This window comes from Corvus cornix, chromosome 10 (assembly GCF_000738735.6).
Source record: "Corvus cornix cornix isolate S_Up_H32 chromosome 10, ASM73873v5, whole genome shotgun sequence".
Taxonomy (NCBI): Eukaryota; Metazoa; Chordata; class Aves; order Passeriformes; family Corvidae; genus Corvus; species Corvus cornix.
Genome location: NC_046340.1, coordinates 15,929,032 through 15,954,415, shown reverse-complemented (window position 1 = coordinate 15,954,415; position 25,384 = coordinate 15,929,032). Strand labels below are relative to the sequence as shown.

The 25,384-nt window shown below is 41.4% G+C and overlaps 1 protein-coding gene across 1 annotated transcript; it reads left to right on the top strand.

Annotated features, from left to right (window-relative positions):
- The first annotated feature begins 289 nt into the window (after positions 1-289).
- On the top strand, positions 290-24,785 carry ANXA2 (annexin A2). Its single transcript, XM_039557747.1, has 13 exons — positions 290-386; positions 5,029-5,088; positions 8,756-8,855; positions 14,418-14,512; positions 17,275-17,388; positions 19,256-19,346; positions 19,816-19,895; positions 20,218-20,277; positions 20,871-20,964; positions 21,669-21,764; positions 22,718-22,776; positions 23,424-23,546; positions 24,405-24,785. Exons 2-13 carry the CDS (start codon positions 5,041-5,043, stop codon positions 24,462-24,464), a joined length of 1,020 nt encoding a protein of 339 aa, XP_039413681.1. The 5' UTR covers positions 290-386; positions 5,029-5,040; the 3' UTR covers positions 24,465-24,785.
- The last annotated feature ends 599 nt before the right edge of the window (positions 24,786-25,384 follow it).

Here is a 25,384-nt window from a genome sequence, read left to right as displayed (position 1 = left end):
TTTGCCGGGGGCACCGCGGGGTCGCATCCGAAAGTTGGGCGGCCACCGGGCAGGTGGAGAAGCGGGGCTGGGGATGAGGGCTGAGCCCCGACCCCTACAGCCCAGGGCGCTGCTCCTGGCGTCTCCGCAACCTCGGAAGACCCCTAGCCGTCCGACGGGGGCACGGTTGCAGAGGGAGAGGCTGCTCCTGCCCTACCCTTCCCCACCCCGTCCCCGTCCTGCGCCGGAGTCGGGCGCGGCCGGGTGAGTCAGCGCCGTGCCGGGGGGGCGCCAGGGCGGGAGGGGCCCGCCCGGCCCTACAAAACCCCGCCCGGGCTGCCGCGGGCCGCAGCCGCTGCCAGAGCCGCCCGAGCCGCCGCCAGAGCCGCTGTGCCCGCCTCAGCCAGGTGAGCCCTGGGCGGCAGCGCAGCAGGAGGGGGGGAGGCGGCAGCGCCGCCGGGCCGGGCTGCGGGCGGGGGTCGCGCTGCGGGAGCCGCTGCTGCGGCGGGAGCGGAGCGGGCGCTGCGCGGGCAGGATGAAGAGCGGGGCGGTGGCTGCGGTGGCCGCCGCCCTCCCGCACCCGCGCCCGGCTTCTCTTTTTCCGGCCCTGCCCGCCCGTTACTTTTCTGTGCTCGGTTCCACGCTGGGACGGTGGGGCTGTGGGCGAGGAAGCTTTGTGGGCCCCGCAGCAACAGTGGGTGTGGTGGCGGCGCTCAGGAAAGAAGAACCGGTCCCAAACTTCGTCAAACTTCCCCAGATAGTCGCTTCTTCTCGTCGTTAGGGTATACAAAGGCTCAGCTGGGTTGACCACGGTATTGTAAATTCGCTTCTCGGCGCGGAGGCTTGCAGAGAAGCTGTGCCGCCAGCAGGCTCGCTGAAGGCGGTGTTCACTGAGATGGAGCGAAGCTGGAATTGCTCCTGCAGACACGGTGGAGCCCAGAGCCCGCCGGAGGCAGCGGCTCCTTCGTTTTCCTTCCCTTCTCGCCCAGGGAGCGGCCGCGGCTGCCGGAGCCGCTACAGATGCAGCAGCTGGCACGGACAGCAGGAAAGCCCTGCAGGGCAGTGCCGGGTGGGCAGCCCCCCCCCCCGGGCGTTGCCTTTGCGCTCCCCCGCGATCCGCCACGGAGCCCTGTGCGCCTCCTTGCTCGCACAGCCGGGCTTGGGCGTGGCTCTGCCCCTCACCCTGCGGAGATCCTGCTGCTGCCTTTTGGGTTGTGAGTCAGCTCGGACACCACTTCCTCCTCGAGTGAGGAGGGGAGGGAGGTAGGATAGAGGAATGTTGCCAGGTATTTTAACTGAAAAAGAAGTGAAATGATTTCAGGATAGTCATGCAGAAGTGAGTTATGTGTTTGTTTATACATGGCAACTTCTGTTTAACATTAATTCTTATGTTCATATTCAAATGCTGTATCTGCACAGAGGTGCAGACCCTCATGTATCAAGGTCAAGAATGAAAGACTTTTGGAACCTCTGCGCTCTTGAGTGATTCATCCCTGTGTGTGCCTTCTGTTGGTAGAGCTGGTTGTGATAAGCAGCCCTAGTGAGTACAGTTTCCATTGGCTAACATTCGGTGTAGATTGCCTTGATGAACAAAAAAAACCCCAAACCCAGCAGGTTTTCCTGTAAAGTCTCAAAAGTGAGGATAATTTGAATTTGAAGAAACAAAAGTCCTTAATTTTGTATGTGCAGAGTATCTTCCTGGAATGGAACTTCCTGGGTTATTAGCAATCTGTGGAAGAGAATGGTTCAAGCATGTTTGTGGTAGTGTGGTTTAATGGGTTTTGAAATTCTTTTCTTTAAAGATGATTGGTTTTCTTTTTGCTCCAAATAGTGGCTTTAATTTATGTGCTAAACCTCGTTGGGTGGTTTGAGGAGATACAAGCTGGCCTATTTGTACTCCTGCTTAGCATTGTATATAAATGAACGATTTTGAGGCCTTGTTTCATTTACAGCAGATACTGCAGGTCTTCCTCCCTCTCCCTCATCTCCTCTGTTAACAGGCTTGCCCTAGTTTTTGGACACAAATATGCTTCAAGTGGAAGAGTTTCCATTCTCTCATTCTGGGGATGCCGTTTCCTTGGCTCGGATGTCTGGGAACACCCTTTGTTCAGATCTCTGCTTAGTATAATAAGTGCTTCTTAAAATGCTAACTCTGCTTATTGAGCAATGTAGTTGTTTGTGCATACCTGAAACTTTTCCATGGAACACAGGGGTTTTTTCCATAATGTGTGTGAGCTGGCCCTGGGAATCATGATACGGGGCTGCTTTTAAGCACACATTCTTCTGTTACTAAACAGTTATGGGTATAAGTTGGTGAATCGAGACTGGGCCAGTATAATAACAGACCTGCAAACCAGTGCTTTCTGGGAAGGTTGAGGTCAAAACACACCATCTCTTTTAGCAGAATAATGTGATTCAGGATTGTGTAATGTGCATTTGGAAATTGGTTGTAGAGACTTGCCTTAAGGTATTGAAGTATTAGTTTACAGCTGGAAGGTAAAACTTGATTCCTTCCCAGTGTAAGGAAGAACAGGCTAGTGCAAGTATTTTCTGTTTACATGTTTAAACCTATCCAGAACTTGTCAAAACTGCATCAGATAAAATCAGTCCATCGGAGAACAGTGAGAGTCTGTTCTCAAATAAGAGTGCTTTACAGAGCAGGGTGTGACAAGAGCTGTGTTTGTTCTCTGGATTAAAAAAAATCTTTCTCTGCAAAGATTCTTGCAAGAACTCCCATTTTTTTCTTTTGCCAGCTTGCTTTGATGGGCAGTCAGTTGCTATAGCATTGTTGTGTGCTGGTGATATGAACCTGGAGTTGCAGCTCTATGTGAGGGTGTGTTAGTTCTGTTCCTGGACTCTGATCAAGTGTTTTGTTCCAACAAACCTGATTCAGTGTGGATTTTAATTGATTTAGAAACAGTAGTCTTGCAAAAAGCTGTTCAGTGATAATTTTTTTTTTAATGTGAAAGGTTATGCTGCTTTCTTTACTTTGAAGCTGCTTGCTTCAGCTCTCGCTGGTTATTTTCTTTGTGATGGGCAAGGCTAAAGGAATTCAGTTGCTCATCTTCGGTAGTGGTTGAAATACTGTTAGAGTACAAAGGTCTCACAGATAGGCTCTTCATTTTATTAAGTGTAAACATTAAGAACTTTATAACTCAGGAATATATCAATTTCCTCTAACCAGCATGATTAATAGTGCCAACAGCAGGTAGCAGCTTATTACAACTTCTGCAACCTGTCTTTAAAGGCCTGGGTTGGATTTTTCCTCTGAAAAAAAAAAAAAATTCTCAAATATATCAGTGCATGACTGTCATTTTTGTTTTCTGTCTTACTTTTCTCCCCTGGAATCTTAATTTTTGCTTGAAGTAAAGTTGCTTTTGTTACTTACACCCAGATTGTTTCAGAAGATGGAAGGTTCTCTTCCTGTACTCTGAGGAAAGGTGAGGTAACAGCAGTTACTCTACAAAAATACTGTAATTGTGCTGCTGCGTTTTATTGATATAGCACTAGCTATTTTTTCCAAAAGTAAAGATTTCTTTGTTTTTCTCTTTCAGGAGCTAAAATTTAAAAATGAACACCTTTTCTAGAGTTTTAACCAGATCACCATCATTAATAAACTATTTCAAACTTCTTTCTGGTTCTGGTTTCGTTGAGTGGAGAGGAGTTTGGTTTGTCTGGGAAATTGGCCGGGGTGGCTGGTACTGAGGAAGCCCCCATCCTGTCAGCAGAGTGGCTGATGGAGGATTAAAAACCATCTGAAAACCAGTTGAAAGGACATAGCCACGACTGGCCACACAATAGCTGGGAGTTGTCTAGGAGGGCGTGGAGCCAAGGAACTGGACTGGGGAACCGGTGACAGTGTGGAAATGAAGGGTGTGGCACCCAGCTGAAAACAGGGCAATTTTGGTCTCAGTCTCACTTATCAATTAGTGGAATGTCACTGGTTTTGAGGTGCTGCTGCCCTTTCCCCTCTCCTGAAGCCAGCTCTTTTCCTGGTTTGGTAATGCTCTCTGCAGCTGAATTGTAGAGGTCCTGGGGAAAAAAGCTTTCATTTTAACAGCAAATGATGTTTGCTGCAGATGCCATCCTGGGTGACAGGATGTGAGTGGCAGCGTCTGTCCTTTCCATAGAGAAATTTGAGAGCAGGGTTTTGGGAATGCATCAAGCCTTTTAAATATTGTCCCTGGCTTACAACCTTTGGAAAAGCTTTCCTTGATTGAGAGACTCTCACTATAACAGTCATACAGCTCTGGCAAACTCCCTGACCAGAAACAAGCGTTTAAAAAAGGTGAAGTATTGTAACACAAGCTTATCACATCAATGTTCATTTCTGCAACATGTACAATCGATCTGAGGGTTGGGATTTTCCCTATTTTTTTACATATACAAGCAACTTGTTATCCAGGTCCTGACAATGGAGCATTGATATTGATTAACTTGCCACAATGGCTCTTATTTTTGGAGCTACCATTTTAAGATAGTCCTTATTACCTTATCTCTGATAATTGTGTTATTAAGTGGTGTTTGTTCTGGGGAGCTAGAACAAAACCACAAGACCCAGCATTCCAGGGTTATAAATTGAACAGTTACTATGGCTTTGTAAAATGTCTGCATGAAAAGAAATAGTTCCACTGCATTTGCTGAGTACTTGAGGAATTGGGCATCTGGTTTAAATGCTACTACTTGTTGCTGTTCTTTGACTTTGAGCTGGACCAAGCTATATGTTTGTGAATAATTTTCCTGGTACTGAGTTGTCAGCTTAGGCTCTGCTTCTGAGGCAGAGATTCTCCAATTCCTGTTTAAGTATTTAAAATGCATAAGAAATGCTTGTTTAAGGAATTTTTATTGTACAATGGAATGAAGACCTCTTGCTGTTGCATTATTAATGGTGGTGTGACTTGGAAACTCTCAAACCTTTCCTGCTTGGTATTAGCAGATCCATTTGACTGTGTCACTTGAAGTGCTGCAGTGTTTCAAGACTGGTGTAACACACTGATGTAACTGTAAATATATTTAAATCAACTTTGGCTTTTTTTTCTCTCCTTCCAGCATTCTTTCAAGATGTCCACTGTTCATGAAATCTTAAGCAAGCTCACCCTTGAAGGAGATGTAAGTATTGTTATCTAAACAAGAAAAGTTTGTTTTACTTAAATGTCTCATCTCGTTCCTTTTACAGGACTCTGCACCAACAATTGTACTGAGCTGTACAGTTTACAAGATTCCACAGGTCTTGAACTTTTATTGGCTAAAAAACTAATCAGCAGTGATCAGTTTTCATCCACAAACCAGCTGTAAGCCATAGGACAGTTACATGATTTAATGAGAGTTCTTCTAACTGGCCAGCAGCACTAGCAGTATCCTCCTGCTGGGCCTTATCAAAGAGATCACAGGGCAAACAATGGCTGGTTTGCATCTATGTCCCTTTCTGCCAAAGGAACAAGTGAGTTAAGGATGAGAACAGAAGATGAAAATATATTCAGTTTTGATTATACCCTCTGAATTTATTTTTTTTTTAGTTAAAAATGGAGAACATTATGAGAACAAAAATATTGGGGATCTAATTCCTGTAATGGTTATCACCAAAACCAAACTAGTTCTTGAAAAAACTTATTTTCTCTTTTTTTGTTTTGGTTTTGATTGTGTATTTTTCACCACATCTGCAATTGGTTTATAGTTTTATTGAAATACCAGAAAGCCACAGTCTTTGTTTGATTTCTTAAGTTGCAGTTAGATGGTATATTACCAGTGTGGTATCAGCATATCATGCCATGAATTTATGGTTTTGTGATTGTCACTGAAGAGGAAGTGAATCCTATCCTTGCATTATTTCACCACGTTGCTAATGAAATTGCTACACATATAAATCTTAGAGCTGGTAGCTCCAGATCTGAGCTCCCTACAAGCAAATGTTTGGGCAATTTTTGTAACGTGTGGCGAAATTACTTATAGCAGACAATGCTTGTGAAAGAGCTGTTGCAAAGAACTGGCCAGTGCACTGTAGGTAAGTGGGAAAACTGGCTTTGGTAGTGCAAAAGCAGTCCAGTCTTCGTTTTTCATGGTTGTGTGTTTCAATGGAGAATTACTTTTGGAATAATATTTAAGCAATCTGTTCCCAAGGGCAGAAATGTTTCTTTCCTGATGCTTGCAAGTAGTTGCAAAAGTCAGATTTGAATACTTTTCCATGGCAGCATTTCCATCAGGAATCCTGCTGCAGAGTGTAAGAAGGATCAGGCAGCTGGTTTGTGCTGTAAGTTGGAAGCCAGAATTACTGAGTAGCTGGCCTGTGTAGCTCTACAGCATTAGATCAGTTCCTCTAAGCAATAATTCAGCAAATGAACTGATGTTAAACACAGTACTTGGACCACCCATTTTTCTCTTAAAAATTTTTTAACATTAAGGGTATAAAATGGTTGTGGCTGAGCCCAGTGCTGTCCTGTGCTCTGCATCAGTGGTACAGCAGCTGATTTGAGCGAAGGTGAAGGAGATGATTGCCTCAGCCTTCCTTCCTTCCAGGAGAGGATGGAGTTGAGCTGAGGTTGATCTGTGCTCCCAGTTTCTGCATCTCTCCACAAGAGTGCAGAAAAGATTCTTGGAATACTCAGGTGTAGAGCCTGTGAAAGGGTCCTGGTGTTTTTAGGTTAAATTAAGCCTCTTCAGCTGTTAGTGATATTTGCTTCAGCTGTTGGTGGTATTTGCTTCTCCCTCGTGTTTACCAACAGGATTAAATTTGTCAAGCTCAGAGGAAGTAAACCAGTTGGAGGACCTCTGAAACACGGTAAATGCATGGGGAAAAGACCAATTTCTCTGCTTTAGTTTGGCCCAGATGGGTGGTGAAGTTGCCCATCAGCTGGACTTCTACTGCCACACTGTAAAGAGTTTTATCCTGAACTAAATGGAAAGTCAGTTAGAAAGCTCTCTTGTCTGAAAACATACAGTCCTACTACTAGGTACACCTACTAGTGTACCAGAGTAATTGAATAGCTTGGAATTTAAATGGCTGTTTTTCATAGGCAAGCACCCTGATAAGACCTGTCAGGTGTCAGGGAAGCTGAGTCTGACTTGATACATGCCTTGGGTGGAGGGACAGAGGAAAAATGGCCACCAAATTGCAAATATGCTCTGTATTTTGTTAGTGTGTGGTATCATCTTTACAGTAAAATACTCCATCCAAATTACTCAGAAAATACTTAGAGGTGGGTGGAAGGAGAGGTATCCAACTCTGCTAAGGTCACCAGGTGACTTGCTTCAGATTATCCAGAGTGCTGGTTAATGAGTAGTGTCCCAGGATGATGGATGCCTGGTTTAGGAATCTTTCAGGCACACAGATTTCTGTAAGGCTGCTTTGCATGTCTCCATTTACTGTTTCGATTGCCAACTCGATCCGCTAAAAGGACAGGCTGTGTTTTGTGGTGTGGCTCTGGGCCAAACTGGGGCCACTTTGCTGGACTGAGCTGGTGATAAGAGACAAAAGAAAATTATTCAGTTTATTGGTGCTTTTCTGACTTCCCATCTCCACAGCATAAAACAGAATGTTTCCAGAAGGCACTGGGGTAGTTGCCACAGGAATCTGTACAGAACAGCGTGACCTCTACAGGGATAGAGTCAAAATTAGTCAGAAAGCATGGAACTTTTTAGTTAAAAGTTGTCCTCTTAAAAATTTGCATGTAAAAGTATTTTCCAGGGATATTAGGATAGCTTAGTCCTGTTCATGAACCCAGCTTTCTTTTGGAGTTAGAAATGGGAACAAAAGTTTCTGGAGATCTTTTCCAAGAAGGCTTAGTTGTTCATCCACTTAGGAAATGGCTGTGGAAATTTCAGGTGGTTGTAGCTCTACCTCTCTGCCAGAGGTTTAGGTTTCTAAATTGAACTCAGCAGAGTGGGATTTGTAAATATTGCCCACCTACTTGTACGAAAATCTGTGGTTTAGTTTAACCTTTCCCTGGGAGGTGATAACAAGCTGTTAGCTTAAACTGGAGCAGCTGGGTTGATTCTCTGTTCTGGTCACTCACTGTTTGCAGCTATAATCCTCAAGAGACGGTCATAATAAACAGCTGATAAAATCTGGTAAATTGGAAAACGGTGCATCTGTTTACTAAGTGAATTTACCTGCAAGTCCTCTTACTCTCAGCAGAGGTAATTTGAAATGTCATTTGGTTTTGCAAGCCTCATGCTGCTTAAAGCAAGGATCTGCAGGCCAAGAGTCTCAAAAGATTATGAGTAACTTCTGCTTTCTAGAACTATAGGCTTAAATGGATTTTTTGTGTTATCTTTAAAATCCATGAGATTTGTGCACAAAACTTTTTCTAACTTTATCATTGTTAATCTTCAATTTCCTTCTTTTTTTTTTTTTTTATCTGTAGCCTATAATCAAAAGTAAAATATTGGCTTCACATCGAAAACACTGTAGACTTTAACTTTCTTGGAATTAGTTTCCTGCAGTCATTTTCCTTCAGATCTAGCCAGAAAACTCCAGATTTTAGAATACTGAAGTTTAGTGAGTAAACTTGGAAGGTGTTAGGTTCTTGCTGCAATAAATATATCTATTTGTATATATTCTGTGTTATAATAAGCATGGCTGTGAATGGATTTCTGGACAATAAACGAGGAGAACAGAGTTCAGTGGCTCTTTGTGGAATTCCATTTTCACAGATACCTGATGGTAGTTCTTGCATTTAAACATTGGGCTAAATACCAGGCAACCGAGAGTCATGTGTTTGATTAACTGCAGCAATTACACAATTTAACTCTGAAGTTCTTTTTGTTCTTTTCCCTCCAGCATTCTCTCCCTCCAAGTGCCTATGCCACCGTGAAGGCCTACTCAAACTTTGATGCTGACCGGGATGCTGCGGCCCTCGAAACAGCCATCAAGACCAAAGGTGAGCAACAGGGGCTTCCATTCTATTGTAAGATAGAAGGCTGGCTTGCAAAAAACGAAACAAAACTGTGTCTCAAGACCGACATTTTGATATCCTTACTCAAGGATACCTACTTTAGGTGGTGTTGGATTTCTCAGACAGCACTGATGAGATCTTGACCATTAGATTTAAGTGCATGCTTTGAATATGCTTTTAAGTTTGTAGCCACGAGTTGTTGAGATTATCACTAAAGTGTCCACTTTTTCTCTCTTGACTCATCAGTACTTCAAATTCTACTTCTTTTCTGCCACTTAAGAATGAAGTGTCAGCTCCTTTGGCAATGATTTAGGACTGGGCTCTGAATCATGGATTTCTACTGGATAGTTGGATTGGACATTTCTTCTTCCTTTCAGCTCTCCAGAGAGCTGCGTAGGGGTGGTTTGAACATTTTTCTCCTGCGTTTTGAACTAAATGCTCATGTATCTTGTATTAATTTGGGGTCAAAGAAGGTCCTAGAAACTAGAAATGAATTTGCAGTATTTCAGGGGCAATGTGAGAGCTTCTCTGAGCCAGGCTCTTGGATAGGGTTCCCTCTGGTATATTGAAACCATTAGGAGAGCAGGGAGTGTGAACTACAGCTCTGAAGTAATGCCTTGGTGGTACTCCTGGGGCTGTGATCCTGTCCTAGTCCTGGGACAGGGAGTGCCACACTTTCCACACTTGCTTAGGCCAGAGGAGCAACAGCTGAGCATAGCTGGAACTGGCAAGTCTTTTGCCTTCATGTCAGGAGAGAGAGAAATTGAAAAGCCAAACAATTTCTCATCAGAAAGAAATGCTAAGTCTTCCATCAGTGCCAGCAAAGCACATGTTTGACTTGCTATAAAATGTAAAATATTTCCCCTCCCTAACAAGCGCACAGCTTCCTTTCACAAGATTTCTTAATTTAACTGCAGACATTCCTTATTAAAGTGGGTTCAGTTCTAATTTTGAATCATTTATGGTTTGGATTTAAAAAAAAAAAATTCTGGTGAGAGAGGTGTATATATATCATCAGGTTTGGCAGCAGATGCTTTGTGTATGTGTAGAGTTTTATCTAGACTTCAGAATTTTTTGCAGCTCTGATTATAGGGCAAATCTAAACATGTCAAATACACCATCAGATTCTCAGGATGGGTACAAACGTACACATTTGAACTCTCAAGCTGCTAATTATTGCAAATGAAAATTGCAATATCCTAGGCATTATGAAAACTTTCCCAGTCAGGAAAGTCAAGCTCTTGTTGTCTTTCCACTTTCTCCCAGCGAAGATAAGCAGTGTAGTTAAGATACATGGGAACATTTCATTAGAGAAATGATTTTCAACTCTCTGAGTGAATAATAGGGAACCTACTCATGGACCTGTTCATAGGATTGAGCTTCTCTCTGCTTATTAGTTTGTTATCTAGGACTTATTTTGGGAAGGTGGCTTTAAAGGGGAAATCTCTTTATTGTTTTGATACTGGGCCTACCACCCTAAAGAACCCCACAAAAGAAGTATTGTGGAAAATTAAGAAGTAGAGTGTTACGACCCTTCTTCCAGATACTGTTTCCTTGCACTTAGAATGTTTTCTAATAGGATATTTTCATCTGCTAATTCAGAAAATTTGCTAAAATCTGAGCTCTCTCAAATATATGTGGGGTTTTTCCTCAAATGAAAATTCTGACTTATTCAGACAAGAATCTTTTTTTTTTTTTTTATGAACAGTGACGTAAAGAGCTACCTGCAAGTTTTAAAATAATTTTGGGAAATATCTAAGTAATTTTTGAACTAAAAATATAGCACTCTTAATGAACAAACTGTCTATATCCACAGCAGCTACCATTTTCCTAGGAAGTATTACTATTTCTCTAGCAATTAGTTTGCATTGTATGTGAAAAGTAGAAATAAACAATGTAAGTTATCACAGAATGGTGAAGAGGAATATGACTTGTTCATTTTAAGACAGCAAGAGAGATAAGCTATAAATATACATGCAAACTGGTTTGTGGTTGAAAATTTTAAAAAACCTCAGGCACATAGGAATCATTTGGGGGGCTTTACTCTCTACAGGATAAAGGACTCCTGGTATCTGAACCCCTGGGCTTTCTTTGTGCTGAAAATCAAGGTCTGTACATGCTATGATGGGCCTGCATTTCACACTCACCAGAACAGTATTTCCAATATATTGGAAACTATAGCAGTGCTATGGAAATGATATCTCATGGAATCTTATCTCTGGCTATACCTTATGTAAACAGTGCCTGAAGCCTGGTGTTTGCCATCAGGGCAGGCCAGTCTGGGAGAGTTACCATATAAATTATTATCCAGCTGTATCTCAGTAATGGAAACTCCTGGAATCAGACTTATGAATCTCCATTTTAGTGACTGGGTATAAAATGGCTAAAACTTATTTTACTGCCTAAACAGCAGCAGTATATCTGGTTTAGGGAAAAGATCTAGGGCAGAGTGTCTGACTGTTCTGCTCTATGTAATATCTAAATATTTCAGCATTCATGCACACTCTTCAGACTAATTCCTGAGAGGTTGCTAAGCCATCTGTTCATCTGTGGGGACCTCTGGAAAATACTGTGATGTGTTTATTTGGGCATAGATCTACCTGCAAAAACTACACTGCACAAATACATTGTCCAGTCCTTTTCAGGGCTTTGAGTGGAGCTGAATTAGATGCAGGGAATTTATATGTATCCACCAGCCTAGGAAGGGAAATGTGCAAAAATGACTCCAGATCATATAAAAGCAGTTTGTAGTTAGCAATTGTCAACCTAGAGGTTGCGTAATGCAAATAACTTGTTACAGTTGTGGCTTGTTCCTTTTGGTATAAATGCCATGGCTATGTTTCATTTTTATGCTGTTTAGCGTTTCTGCAGCAAATTCACCCAGTGCCTTGGCATGTCCTTTGTAAATGTTGGCTTTTTGCTGCATACAAGAAGCTGTTTAATTTCTTTATAATGCTCTGTTGTGCCCTGTGTATAGATGAGCTGACGTACACGAACCTAAACAGAAGAAACTATCTAGAGGGGCACTAACAGAGCTTATGTTAGATTTCCTTTTCTTTTTTTTGTAGCAAAGATGATTGCTGAAGTGTCCCTTTTCTGTTTTAGAGTTATTTCCTAGCGTTGAGACTTTGTGTGTCTGAAGTACTTGTTAAATAATTTTTTCAGGCTAGGTTGTGAATAGTTGTTACTTGCAACCTTTTATTGAGGTCTCATGGGATACTATTTTATTCCATGGCTGGCAGAATTCAGGCACAGGTTTGTTGTAGGAAAGGGCTTAGAACATAGACCTGTAATAAATTTATTATATCCAGAAACTGGTAAAACAATGATGATATGTAAACCAGTCAATTCAATCTTACAGAAGGGTCTCCTGTTTATGTAGTATATACAACATGCCTGTACCTTTTGACAGGGCTTTTAAGATTATGAAATAAAAGTTTTTAGAGGATGTCTGCTGGCTTGCTGCTGAGAGAGGGCAGTGCCTGAAATGCACCGAATTGCATCACTCATATTCCAAATATTAAAACTATCACTAAAGAAATATCTCATTGCAACACAGTTTGAGTTTGGTGAACCCTTGCTAAGCAAAATAGAAGAGCTGAAATTATGGTCTTTTTTTATCTAAATTTTTGCCTTTAACCCCATTTGTGTTCGTTTCCCCATTTTTGCTGATTGAGCTCCAACACTGTGATCTTACTAATGCCACACATTGCCTCTTTCACAAGAAAAGCTGTTATTAGGCAGAATTTTCTTTCTATTCCCTATTGATAGAAATGCAGGGATAAAATCTGCCTAGCCAGAATAAATTTGGAAATAAACTCTCTTTCATTGCCTTAAAACTTTCAGAGACTTTAGCAAACAGCAAAGTGTTGGAGCTGCTGTCCTGCTCTGCCCCACCTCAGCAGCTGTGAGTCAGCATCCTGTGCATGCAGCGTGATTCCCAAGTGTGAATGAAGTACAAGCACTTACTTTCCACTGCATGCCAGAGCAATGAGTTAACTTCATATTGCCATAGCATATGCATAAGAAACTTGGATGCAGTCAGTCATTTGTGGGCTTCTAATCTATAGCGATTGTGATGCAGCTTGAAAATGTCATTTGCTTTTTTGAATGCCAAGAATGGTTTCAATTCAGAATTTATTAAAAAGCTTAAGACGTTGGCTTGTGCTGTGGGCCTGCAACAGCTGAAAGGCTCAATGTCTGTGTGTGGCCATTTCTGGACAGGGAGAATTTGTTTTCTTTTATAATGTGGGAACACTTTAAAATGTGCAGGAGTAGATTATGGCTGAAATGTGCAGTCAGTTTTCAACCTAGAGTATGTAACTTAGACACATGATGCTTTCCAGGGCCTTTTGGCATCATTTGCAGGCCAAGCTTGTGTGAATAAGAGCACTGATGTAGGTCTGCCTCAGCACAAGCTAAGGACACGAGGCTACCAAGAGTAGTATTTCATAATGAAAAATGTGGTGAAGAAAGGGGAAGGATTTTTGGATTTGACTTATAATTTTAGATTCTGTAGCTAGGGGCTAAAAGGTCTTTTGCAAGATTCCTACTTTATATGATTCGTTTTTATAATATCTGTTGCAGTTCTTTGTTTCAGTTGGGTAATAGGGAAAATAAATGTAGCTGGATTCTGGCAGGGATCTGAGTCCTGCTAAGTACCTGCTGATCCAGTCCTTACTTTCTGGGGTTTTTTATCAAGAAATCATCTTTTATGCTGATGTGTGTGCAAGTGTGAAAAAAGCTATTCATAATACTTCTATTAAACAGAGAGAACTGAGGTGAAGCTCTGGGCTTGTTCTGACCTCTAGGATTAGAGCCACCTGTTTGCTTCAAAAGCTGACAGTTGCATTGAAGTGCATGGATTTGAAATGATTCCCTTAAAACGAAGCTTTTACTGATATGCAGTTCACTTACTTAAAAGATAAGCTGGGAGTCTGAGCACCCACATCCTCTAGGCATGCCAGTTACAGCTCAGCATGGATCTTCCAGTGATTCCAAAAAGAAGTAGCATACTTAATTCTTCCAGTGTCAAAATTCCTTCTGTCTTCTGAGCCTCTGAAACATACTGAATTAAATATACTGGTTTATTTTCCCATTTCTATGTTTGAAGTGATAGATAGATAAAATGTGTTAAATGGAAAATATAACTGCTTTATTAAGAAGCCTTAATTGAAAACACTAAAATGACAGGAGAGGCTTTAGTAAGTACAAGTTTTAAAGTCTGTGTTCTTGAGAAACTTTTTGCAGAATTCTGGGTGCCTGAACACAAGTGCACAGAGACACAAGTGAAGCACAAGACAGAGTAGCAAAGCTGGTCACAAACTAGACTTTGAGGTGTGTACAAAGATCTGCATCCCGTCAGAAGTCTGGGCTCTAATTGGTGGCACTTCCTCCAGGGCCAGGATAAGATAAACACTTGCTAGTGAGAGCTGCTGAGCTCTGCTCTGGACAGCACATGTGCTGTGTTTGGAGTGCTGGGGAACATCCTGATACAAGAACAGTAACAAGAAAGCTTCTCTGACTGTCTGTCTTGTGTCTTTGTAGGTGTGGATGAGGTCACCATCATCAACATCCTGACAAACCGCAGCAATGAACAGAGGCAGGACATTGCCTTTGCCTATCAGAGAAGAACCAAAAAGGTAGTAAAATATGAAGAAATACTAATTATTGAATATTTTTCCTGTGGACAATTAGATTTTTCAGGGTTTATCTTTTCACTGAAACTAAAGATGCATTGCTTTGTCCATGCTGTCACAGTTTAGGACTGGCAGAACTTTGAAATGTGTTGAATATGCACAACTGGGACTGAAATCTGTTTGAGATGGTGCTTTCCTAGCACCTTCAGAAATCACAGTAGGATCCACAGGATTCCCTGGTGAAATGTGCTAAAAATATTGAGAAGTCACTGGCATGAAGTGCCTCCATTTGAAAGACAAAATGAAAGAGAGATGCTTTATGGGATTGATTTTTTTTTTTTTTCCCCCCTTTTGGTTGGTTTATTTGTGGGGGGGTTGGATTTCTGTTTGTTAAGACAACTCAGCGTAAGGGAAGTGTTCTGTTTGTGTTCAGAGAGCTGGCTTAGCTGAGAAAGGACTGCAGTCAGTTGTGCTATGAGCACTGCAGCTACGGAATAGTGATGTAGTGAGTTGAACTGTAATTAAACACTATCCTGTCAGAAATACCTTAGGTACTGATCTACTGATGGAGAGAAATCTGTAAAATGTGTGCAGAATTCTGCAAAATAAGTCTTGCTGTCTGGGAGGCAAGAGCTCTTCTCTTTTGAAGTTTTGAGAATCGTATTATATTTGAAGTTTCATGCCCATGAAAAAGAGGAAACTTATAGAGTTTAGATTATGATGAATGTATCTCTTCCAGGTTTGCCAGACCCCAAATGGTAGTCCTCCAGTAGCATCCCAGAATGCTCATCTGAAACCAAATGTAAATGTAGAGTTAAATTTTGGAAGTTCACCAGCTTTTATGCATGACTGATAGAGGCATAAGCAGAGGCATGGCCAGGTTGGATGCGTGCATGTGTGACTACGTCTGCACCCCACCATCCTGCCCCGGGGACACTGGGAGAGCCTGCACATAAATGGACCCCAGTCATGAAATGTGTCACTTAAAGCTTTGTTAATGTTCTGCATGACCGCAGAAATGCACAGTCAAGAAAATCTGCAACTTTTTTCTTCTGTTTCTCTCTCACGTTTTTTCTTTGCTGCAACCCAAGAACAAACTGAATTTATCAGAAGTTTAACAAGTGCCAAAGAATAAAACAGTTGTGTAAACAATGGAAATGTGCAGTAGAAACCACTCAGAGAGATAAATGTGTGAGGAGGCAAGAGAGGAGGAAGTGGGATATGAAAAGACACGTAGGTATATCTTCTAGGGATAGTGTCTCATGATTTTCTTTGCCAGCAGTTGTGCAGATTTTGTTGGCAATGTGTTGTGCTGTACTAGGCTGCTTGCTTTGTGTGTTGCAAGATCTATCAATAGATCATAAATTTTGAATGTCACATAGTCTGGCTCTCTTTTCATTCCTTTGGGATGAGCGGTGTCTGATGAAAACTCTCAGTTTAGGTTGGAAGGGAACTTAGATGCCCAAGATGTACACCTTCTTCTAGATCAGGTTGCTCAAAGCCCCATCCAGCCTGGCCTTTTAAATACTTCCAGGGATAAGGCAGCCACAACTTCTCTGGGCAACTTCTTCCCTAAAATTTATTACAGAGATTCCTGTAGCAGTTCTGAAGAACCCGTTTTCACACAAATAAAGGCTGGAGCATTGTATCCCAAATTGAGTGGTTGTACTAAAATGTTTCTCAGACTAAAGCAGCCAGATGACCCAAACTCCTTTCCCTCCCTTGGTCAATCCATGCAGTAAGTGCATACAGTATTAGCATAAATTAGTGCCCTGGATTAAGTGGGTGACTCTGGAAATCAACTAAATGCCTTGGCTCATTATCTCTCTGTCACAAACTTCTCTGCGATTCAGCAAAGGTCGCTTTCTCTACCCCCTTTTCCCCTGCCTCTCCAGCTCACTAATTGTTAGTGAGAAACCAGCAACTGAAATGCAGCAATTCCCTTCTGAATGTTACAGATTTAACTCCACCGTAGGGAATACATGGATCTATGTGAACCCCAGACTTAATCCCAGGGATTTCAACTTTGTAATGTACACTACAGGAAGCTGATAATTAGCATAATTCAAGTTGCATCTGAAACCCGTAAGAGGACACATGCTCTGACTCTGGTGCAGGTTTGCATCCTCTGCAGTGAACATCCCTGACTGTTTCTTTCTAGGGTTGACTGGCAATTAACAAGAGATATTTCAGCTACAATCTTGTGATAGTTGCCTTGAAGACAGACATAATTTTTCAGTGCTCAGGGATGATTTTTTATGTCCTCAGATGGCTGTTTGGGAACTGGGCCTTACAGTGGAGTAAGTGTGCAGTCAATTTTCCAATGTCTTAGCTAGTAAATGGCTGGGATAAGAGGAAAACCACAAATAATACAGTGCTGCTGGGAAAACTGTGGGAATATGATGGAGAAGCACTGACCACAGGGAGTCAAACTCAGATCCATCTGTGCTTATTAGCTCCAGCAAAGCATCAGGGCTTCAGGACTGGAGTGAAGCTGTTCAGGTTGTCTGCACCGTGCTTCCCAGCACTTTGTCAGACACTGGTGCATTTCTTCTTCTTTTCAGAGGATTAGAAAAAAATTCCTTTGCCCTAATTTCTTTCTTAGGCTTTCACAGCAGGAAAGCTCTTTATGTTTCTGTTTTCTTGTCAGTTGTGTAAGAAACACTGCAACAGGCTTGGGGACTTAAAGCCCTGCAGGTTAAATGCTCTGGAGATCAGAAGTGAGCTTTAATTTCTTTTCTTCCGTTGTCCCATCTATTTTACAGGAACTTTCTGCAGCGCTCAAATCTGCTCTCTCAGGTCATTTGGAGGCAGTGATCTTGGGCTTGCTGAAGACACCAGCACAGTATGATGCCTCTGAGTTGAAAGCTGCCATGAAGGTAAATAAGCTTTGAAATTTAACATCGTTGATCTGATGTTGCTGTCTCAAGAAAGAATATGGACTTCATATCCAAGGCCACCGTTTTCAAACTGATTATTAATTTTTTTAGTGCTACAGTTTAAATATCCAGCTGCATCCAAAATGAGAGAAATTCTGGAACTCTGTGGTTTTTAAACTCTTAATTAAATCCTCTCCTTAAGGAAAAAGTCATTCTTGTCAGCTCAGGAGTAACAGGCAGGCTGCTCTGCCTGGCTGCTTTGCTGACTGCTATTAAAAACAATGCACAACTTCATAGAATGAGAAACCATTAAAAGAGCAGCTGTTAGCAGGAGCCATCAGATCCTCTGCTGGCATTTATAGGCTAATACAGTAGTTTCCAGTTACTAGGTCACATCACTGATCGTGAAGGAACATCTATACTAGACCTGCCCCTGTGTAGAACATGAGAAAAATGGGGCATCAAAAGCAGTCTTTGGAGAAAGAAATATCTGCTCCGCAGGCCACTGAAACAAGACTTGAGAGATGCTCGTGCCAGTACATTCACCTTTTTAAGCAAACTAGGGTGTGGGAAATCGTAGTTATAATCATCAGTTACATTCTGGATGTTCTTGTTCAGGTTAATTTTTTTTTTAAGAGTTAAAGACAGGTACAATGATATGTCTGAAATTTAGAACATGTCAATAAAACCAATTAATTAATTTCTCCAGATGATTAATGAGGAGTTAATAAACAAAGAAGAAAACAAAACCACCACCTCCACTGCATAAACACACGCTAACACCCCCCCCCCCCCCCCAGAAGCCCCCTTAAGTTCCCAAACCCAAAAAACCAACCCACTATGGAGATGGTAACTCCTCAAAGGTGGACCAAATGCCTTGTTTGAGTAATCAGATGCTGCCCTCTCCAGGTATGGCCAAACCATAATTTATTGTGACTCAGACTAGTTTGGGGTTTGGTATTAAAGACCAAGCAATTTGTGTCAGAGTAGCCACAAATGTAGAATATTCTATGCTCTCCATAGGTTGCTCTTCCCAGCTCCCAAGCACCTGGTCTGAATTAACAAAGCACCTCTCAATGCTCTGAATTTGCCTGAGCATAAGTTTGGCTCGATAGAGCATTACAAACTATGACTTCGGCATCAGAGTTGAGTAAAGCAAAGTTATCGAGGTGTTAATTATTTTTCTCTTATACATTCTTGGAAATATTTCAAAAATGTTTAGACAATCATATATGTTGCTAGCCTTCATTTCTTCCCCTTCTTCTTCATTCTTCCCATTCTTCTCTAATGCTTATTAGAGCCATTGTGTGGAAAGCTCTCCTAGTTCTCTTAGCTTTAAGCCATTTTAATAAAATTACTTGGGTTTACTCCTTTTTTTTACCCAAAGGGTACTTTGCCACATAATGGCCTCCATTTTCCACACGTTCAAGACTTCAGCGTGAGACATTTTCCCAGGATGTTGCTCCTCTTGAAATCCTGTGGAAGCTATGCCCATTTTTGCCACATGCAAAATGACAATCTGTTACAGATGGACTTAAGCAACAGTATCCTAACAGGAGGATAAGATTGGATTTTCTTCCTGTGCTCCCAGTGGATAGAAAAAAAATCACACAGGCCATGATAAGTTGAACTTATCCAGTTATGCTGGTGAGAAGGCCGCCATTAGACACTTGGAGCAGATGCGCATAACATCTACAGGATCTCTAAGCCACCAGAAGTGTTCCATCTGTTGTTTCTCAGGTGCAATTGGCAAAAAATATCCCTGAACTGGCTTAGAGTGGGGGAGAGGAGGTGTCTGTAAGATGTTTTTAAACCATTGAAGCCTTCCTGTTCATTGCTAGCTCCTTGAGTCATGTGCGTGTTGCAGGGGCTGGGAACTGATGAAGATACACTCATTGAAATCATCTGCTCCCGAACAAATCAGGAGCTCAGTGAAATCAACAGAGTCTACAGGGAAAGTAAGTTTACTTTGCAAGTTTTCAGGTACTGTGTCTTTCACACTATGTTACTTGGATAAATTCCCCTCAGTGTGAATTTTATTATTAGAAAGCTTATCCAAATCTGCTTTGGTTCTCTGCCATTTTGTAGTGGTGTTCTGGATATTGGTGTGGTTTGTATCATTTCATCTTGTTGCTTGGTAGCAAACAGATTGAAGGATATTTGCTACTAATACAAGTTGTGTCTAAATTAAGTTTTTTTTATAGGCTTTCCATGACAGACTGATTGCAAGGAACTCATGACTAGCTGGTAGCAATGCTGGGTTTGATGTAGGCAAGCGTGGGCTGGTTTTCATTGTCCTCTACACATGACTCAGTAGACTGTAGCTGTTCGTTTATGTGCATAAAACACAGTAATTAGCAGCCCTTTTTCTTGTAAAGCAGTATTTGTAAGACACCCTTTGCCTGAAAAGAACTCTTTGTTTTCTAGTGTACAAGACAGAACTGGAAAAGGACATCATATCAGACACCTCTGGTGACTTCCGCAAGCTAATGGTTGCCCTGGCCAAGGTAGGGCTGTTCACAGTTTTCCACTTTCCCTAATGTGTCTGAGTGGTGGCTGCCAGTGAAACAATTGGGTGTCTAATACACTCTTGAGTTCCCCTGTGTTTTCACTGACCTTTGGGGGGAAAAAATATTCAAATGAAATGAAAATGAGGGGCAAAGTATTTTAACAGAAATGCAGCATTCATAACATCAGCTTCATAATGGCGGTGGAGCATACAGTTACTCATTTAGCAAATTCAGGTTAAAGAAAAATAATGGAATATGCACATAGCAAACTGCTAACTTTCTATGAAACCTTTCTAAAATACTCTTACCTTGTTTGAAGGGCAAAAGGTGTGAAGATACCTCTGTGATTGATTACGAGCTGATTGACCAAGATGCCAGGGTAAGTGCTGGTAATGACCATGAAATACCTCCAGTTGGTCAGGCTTTTGGGGATATTGAACATAAAAGTACTGTGGGAGTGGAGAGCATTTGTGAAGTAGGTGTGTGTATTCCAGACTGCCCTGCCAGTAATGTTTGCTGTGTCAATGAATCTGCCACTTGCAATCCTGATACCTTCAGTTATCCATTTTCACAGGCTGCTTACCCTCTATACAGAAGCTCTCTCGTATTTCTTTTAGACCCATGAAGAGAAAGAGCCTTTAACAAAAGGAAACACGTCCATTGCAATGAACTTAGTGGCTGCTAATGCTTGTTTATTACATTGAGTCTGTCAAGAGCAGTTCTGCTGAGGTAAACAGAGCTAAATACAGAGTAAAGCTGGAGACAGAGATGAATACAAAGTAATTAGTCTTAGTTTCAGATTAGGTCCTTAAATGTTGTCCTGGTGACCTGCCCAACTGCTTGTCCTTGTGTTTCTCCCACAGACACAGTTCCAGTAGTGCTTATTTTTCCAGTAAGGAAAGTGTATACATCTGCAATGGCTTCTTGTGCAACTCCTGATTTTTGTGATTTTCCTTTTTTCTCTAACCCCAGGACCTCTATGATGCTGGTGTGAAAAGAAAGGGAACTGATGTCCCCAAGTGGATCAACATTATGACTGAAAGAAGTGTTCCTCACCTGCAGAAAGGTACTATTCAAGAAACAGATTTTTTTTTCCTATAAGAGAAAGTTATAATAAAATAGTAACTATTTTGTCCCAGATATGATTGAAATTATTGTGAAAGGCAGTCAAAAAACATAGGATATCTCATAAATCTTAATCCATGTCCAAGGTGTTAATTTTTTTTTTTAATCTAGTTATTTCTGCAGATGTGTTGATCTCACATTTTGTGTGTACAGCTCTTTTTTACACAGGTGTAATAATGCTCAATTCTATGCAACATGCACTGAAAACAAAGATGTTGCAAGCCTGGAAAACATGGTTGCAGAAGACCTTGAAAAGTCCTTTAGTTTTTACCTCTGTCCCAGGGTAGCTTAGCTATATCACGTGTTTAAATCTGTGAGTGAAGGCTCAAAAACAGCTCTGATACTGCTGTAAGCAGCACATGAGAAAAGCCATTTGAAGACTTCAGGGTTTTGTTGTTTCAAAAAATACCAGTACAGAATTAAGATGGGATTTTACCAGATTATGGAGGTGTTCAAGGAAAACAAAAAGGCCATGACATGGGACCTTTAGCTGACAAACTTACGCTTGTATTTAAGATGAAATTCTCAGGACTTGCATAAGTATTTATTAATCTATATTCCTGTGTCAGTGTTCATGCTTTGGGTGGTTAGTTCTGCCAGTTCTTGGTCTGGTTCTGGTTTCACCTGCTTTCTTTTCTGTGCTAGTGTTTGACAGGTACAAGAGCTACAGCCCATATGATATGTTGGAGAGCATCAAGAAGGAGGTTAAGGGAGATTTGGAAAATGCCTTTCTTAATCTTGGTAAGTTACCCTGAAGACTGTCTTTATATAGGATATTTTCAGCACTCAGGGCCCAGATTCACCTTGCTGGATGAGAAATTATCTGGATGTGCTGGTATTGTTGGATCCAATGGTGTATTTTAGGATATTGCAGAAAGTGAGAAGCAGCTTATTTCTGCTCTCTGCAAAACATAAACTTTTCTTTCCAGTTAAAATGAAAATGCATGTGTGTTGTGATCTGCTGTTAGTTATACTTTTATTTGATAGAGAAGCTTAATGTTTGTTTCCCCAAGCAAACAAAAAGGTTGAAACTGTTCGGTATCCACATAAGCTGGAGAGAAAACAGCTGTGTGTGTGAGAGAAAACAGGCAGGCAGTGAGGGGTGATAGGAGCTAATTGAAGAGTTGATTTGACTTGACACTGAATTCTCTGAAATAGGGAGGCAGGGTGTAAGGCTGGTACTGTGCCATGAGATGAAGATGACAAGGATGTCACTGTGTTTAAGAGGGAGTTCTTTAAGGGGAAAATCTGTTTCAGACTAAGGGTGAACTGAGAGCTGTGTAATGCAAATGGAGTATAAACAGAGCTCAGCCTTGAAAAGGAGGCTTCTGGTGGATTAGCATACAAGGAGTGTTTCCAGAAGAGAGATTGCTTGTAGAAGTGGAACAATGAATTGGGAGGTATGGAGGAGGCCTAACATTCAGAAATTATGCAATTCTGAAATGATACAATTTCCATGGAAGGAAACGCTTTCTCAGAATGTGAGCATTTGTGGTTCAATCGCAAGCTAAACCAAACAACTTCTAAGTAGCAAGTCAGGTGAAAATATTTTCTCTGTGGCCTCTTTTTGGAGGAACTTTTCTGAAAACCTTATTTTGACTACTTATCATATCTTTAAAAATGGCTGCAATATTCTGTGTCCTGCTATTCTGTGTATGGGCAGGATATTTAACTATCCTTGTTTCTCTCTTCAGTCCAGTGCATTCAGAACAAGCAGCTGTATTTTGCAGATAGACTGTATGATTCCATGAAGGTAGGAAAGACTGTTTTTTCCTGCTACTATTTTTTTTGTCATCATTGTTTCATCAAATTGGATTCCTTAGGCACTTCTGTTCATATGAAATGTGACTGGCATGTAAATAAATTAACAATTACCTAATATTGTTCAAAAGTATTCTTTAACAGTTATGAGCCTGGATTATCTATTCAGATTCATCTGGTATAGGGAAATGTAGGAAAGGGTCTCATAATAAAGATCTTTATTAGATCAGTTGATTTTCATTAGCAAATCTTTTGCATGTAACCAAGAGCAGATAGCAGAAAAATCTGTTTATTGAATGCCAAAGTAAGACATTAAATTTGCCTCAAAACATTTTGTGAAGAAAAAGGATGAAAGAGAAACACCTGGTGACAGGCATTAGGCAATACCAGGAAGACCTGATGAACCAAAACTGCTGCTTACACTCTAAGCTAAATTTGTGACTGCAAGTTGGTTAAACACTGCTGATGAGAAAGGTACATTCATGCTCAAATTCCTGGATCATAATAATGACCTTAGTTAGAAGATTTAATTCATTATATCTTTTATTGCTCATCTCAGTTGCCTGTAGTTTGCTGTACCTAACAGTGGTTTGTTACACATTTCAGCTATTGCAGTTCTAAATGTGTGTCTGCTTGTAGGGCAAGGGAACCCGGGACAAGGTCCTGATCAGGATCATGGTATCCCGCTGTGAGGTTGACATGCTGAAAATTAAGAGTGAATTCAAGAGGAAATATGGAAAATCTCTCTATTATTTCATCCAGGCAAGTTTTTCATCTTTTGTTTTATATCATGGACCTTTGCAGCAGACTTCATTGGATTCGTTGTACCACTAGAATTCATGGGAGGTGTGTTAGAGGCTGCAGTGAGAATTTTATATTATCCATGCACTATCCAGCCACTTGACAATATATGCAAGCTTTGTGCAATCAATTGATGTGTTCTGAAGGAAAATTTTGTTCAACTGTCCCTATCCTCAGATCAAAAAGAGAAGAAGCTGCTGAATGAAAATAGAGCATCTAAATTGCTGCTCCCTTTCATTTCAGTGCTCAAGGAGAAGGATCTTTAGCTAGAGTGATTTTTGCCCATTTCTGTGATTGGACAAGGGGCTATAGGTGCTAGGCTTTGTCTAACTTGGGGCATAGATAAAAAGCTTGTGTGTCTGTTTAAAAACTAGTCTTCTACACACCCTCACAAGAGCATATGCTACATAGTTCCTTGTGTAGATGAAGCTGAGTCAAAATATTGGGCCAGAATATTTTCCTGAAGGTGCCAATTGCAGATTATAAGCAAATTTTTTAAGTTGTGAACTTGATGTATGATTTTTGCAGCAATCAGTGAAAAGGAGCAGAATCAAGTCCTTCAGGTTTCCTTTGTTGTGTTATTCTTTTTCATACCCAAATTTCTCTCCCTTCTTGACCTTGCATTTGTATTGCAAGAATGATTAAATAATTTCAGTTCACACGTAAGTAAAACTCAGTCAAGATAGTCTCCTCCAGGCTGAGAAGTCTTCAATGTAAATCATACACCATCCCACAGGTCTAGAATATAATTTATATGCTTTCACATTTTGTGATTGTTTCCTCATATGTATTTTTTATTTTTCTTCCCTTGCTTTACAGCAAGACACAAAAGGTGATTACCAGAGGGCACTGCTGAACCTGTGTGGTGGAGAGGACTGAAAACTGTCATGGAAGAAACCCAAGTCCGGAGCCATGCGTTTTTTGCTCTTCATTTTACTGTAATCCTAGAAAACCTCAATTTCCTAGCTAACCTTGACTTGCCCTTTCCCTGCCAGAGCCCTGCTGCCGTTTGCTCCCCTGTGCTGTGTGTGCCCCTCTCAGCAGCTCTGCTTGGCTCTGCCAAAGGTCCTAACAGTGTATAGCCAGAGAAACTAACTCTCCAGGGAGAAACGCGCTCACATGTGCTTGTGAAAGGCTCTACCTCTCTGTGCGATGTTTCTAATAAAACAGAAATAAAAATTACGTTTTACTTTAAGAATACAGGTCTTTCAGACATTAGTTTGAAAACTGTGTGAACAATTGGTGTGTATTTAGCTCTTGCTGTCCATTTTCTGTGTTATTTTTATCCTCCTGGCCGGGAGGCTGAGGGCACCGCGGACCATCCCCAGCCAGCACAGTCGGGAGCCGGTAGGATGCGCTGTTCTTGTCTTACTGAGACACTTTCTCCTACTACAGCGTGAAAGTCACACCCCGAGTGTGAGGGAAAACGCGTGAAGAGCAAAACTTTCCCCCCAGCTCGGCGTGGGGCACGTTACCCTCACAGGTGAAGGCTGAGGGGAGTGGCCATCCAGGTGCTCTCCAGGGGCTGGTGGTCACATCCCCAGCACAAATTAGTGCAAATACCACAGAGCTGTCAGGAGGCAAAATGGTTTCCTCTTTTCACAGCTGTTGCTCCTTTGGAAATGCAAAACTGCCCGCAAGTATCAGGTGTTTTCCCTCAGTCATTAACTGCTTTGTAGCCCTGTTTCAAAGGCTGAGGTACTCCTCAGAGATAATTATGATCTCTTCAGAAATATGAGAAGCACACAGGAGGCTGTTTCATGCCACTATTAGAAGGGTGAAAGATTTTGCTTAAATAT

What these genes read in the sequence shown, in the direction of transcription:
- ANXA2 (XM_039557747.1), top strand. Translation starts at nt 5,041, where the DNA reads ATGTCCACTGTTCATGAAATCTTAAGCAAGCTCACCCTTGAAGGAGAT. An exon ending in TGATTGACCAAGATGCCAGG is followed by an intron (nt 20,278 to 20,870) that starts GTAAGTGCTGGT and finishes CTCTAACCCCAG; the next exon opens with GACCTCTATGATGCTGGTGT. An exon ending in TGTTCCTCACCTGCAGAAAG is followed by an intron (nt 20,965 to 21,668) that starts GTACTATTCAAG and finishes TTTCTGTGCTAG; the next exon opens with TGTTTGACAGGTACAAGAGC.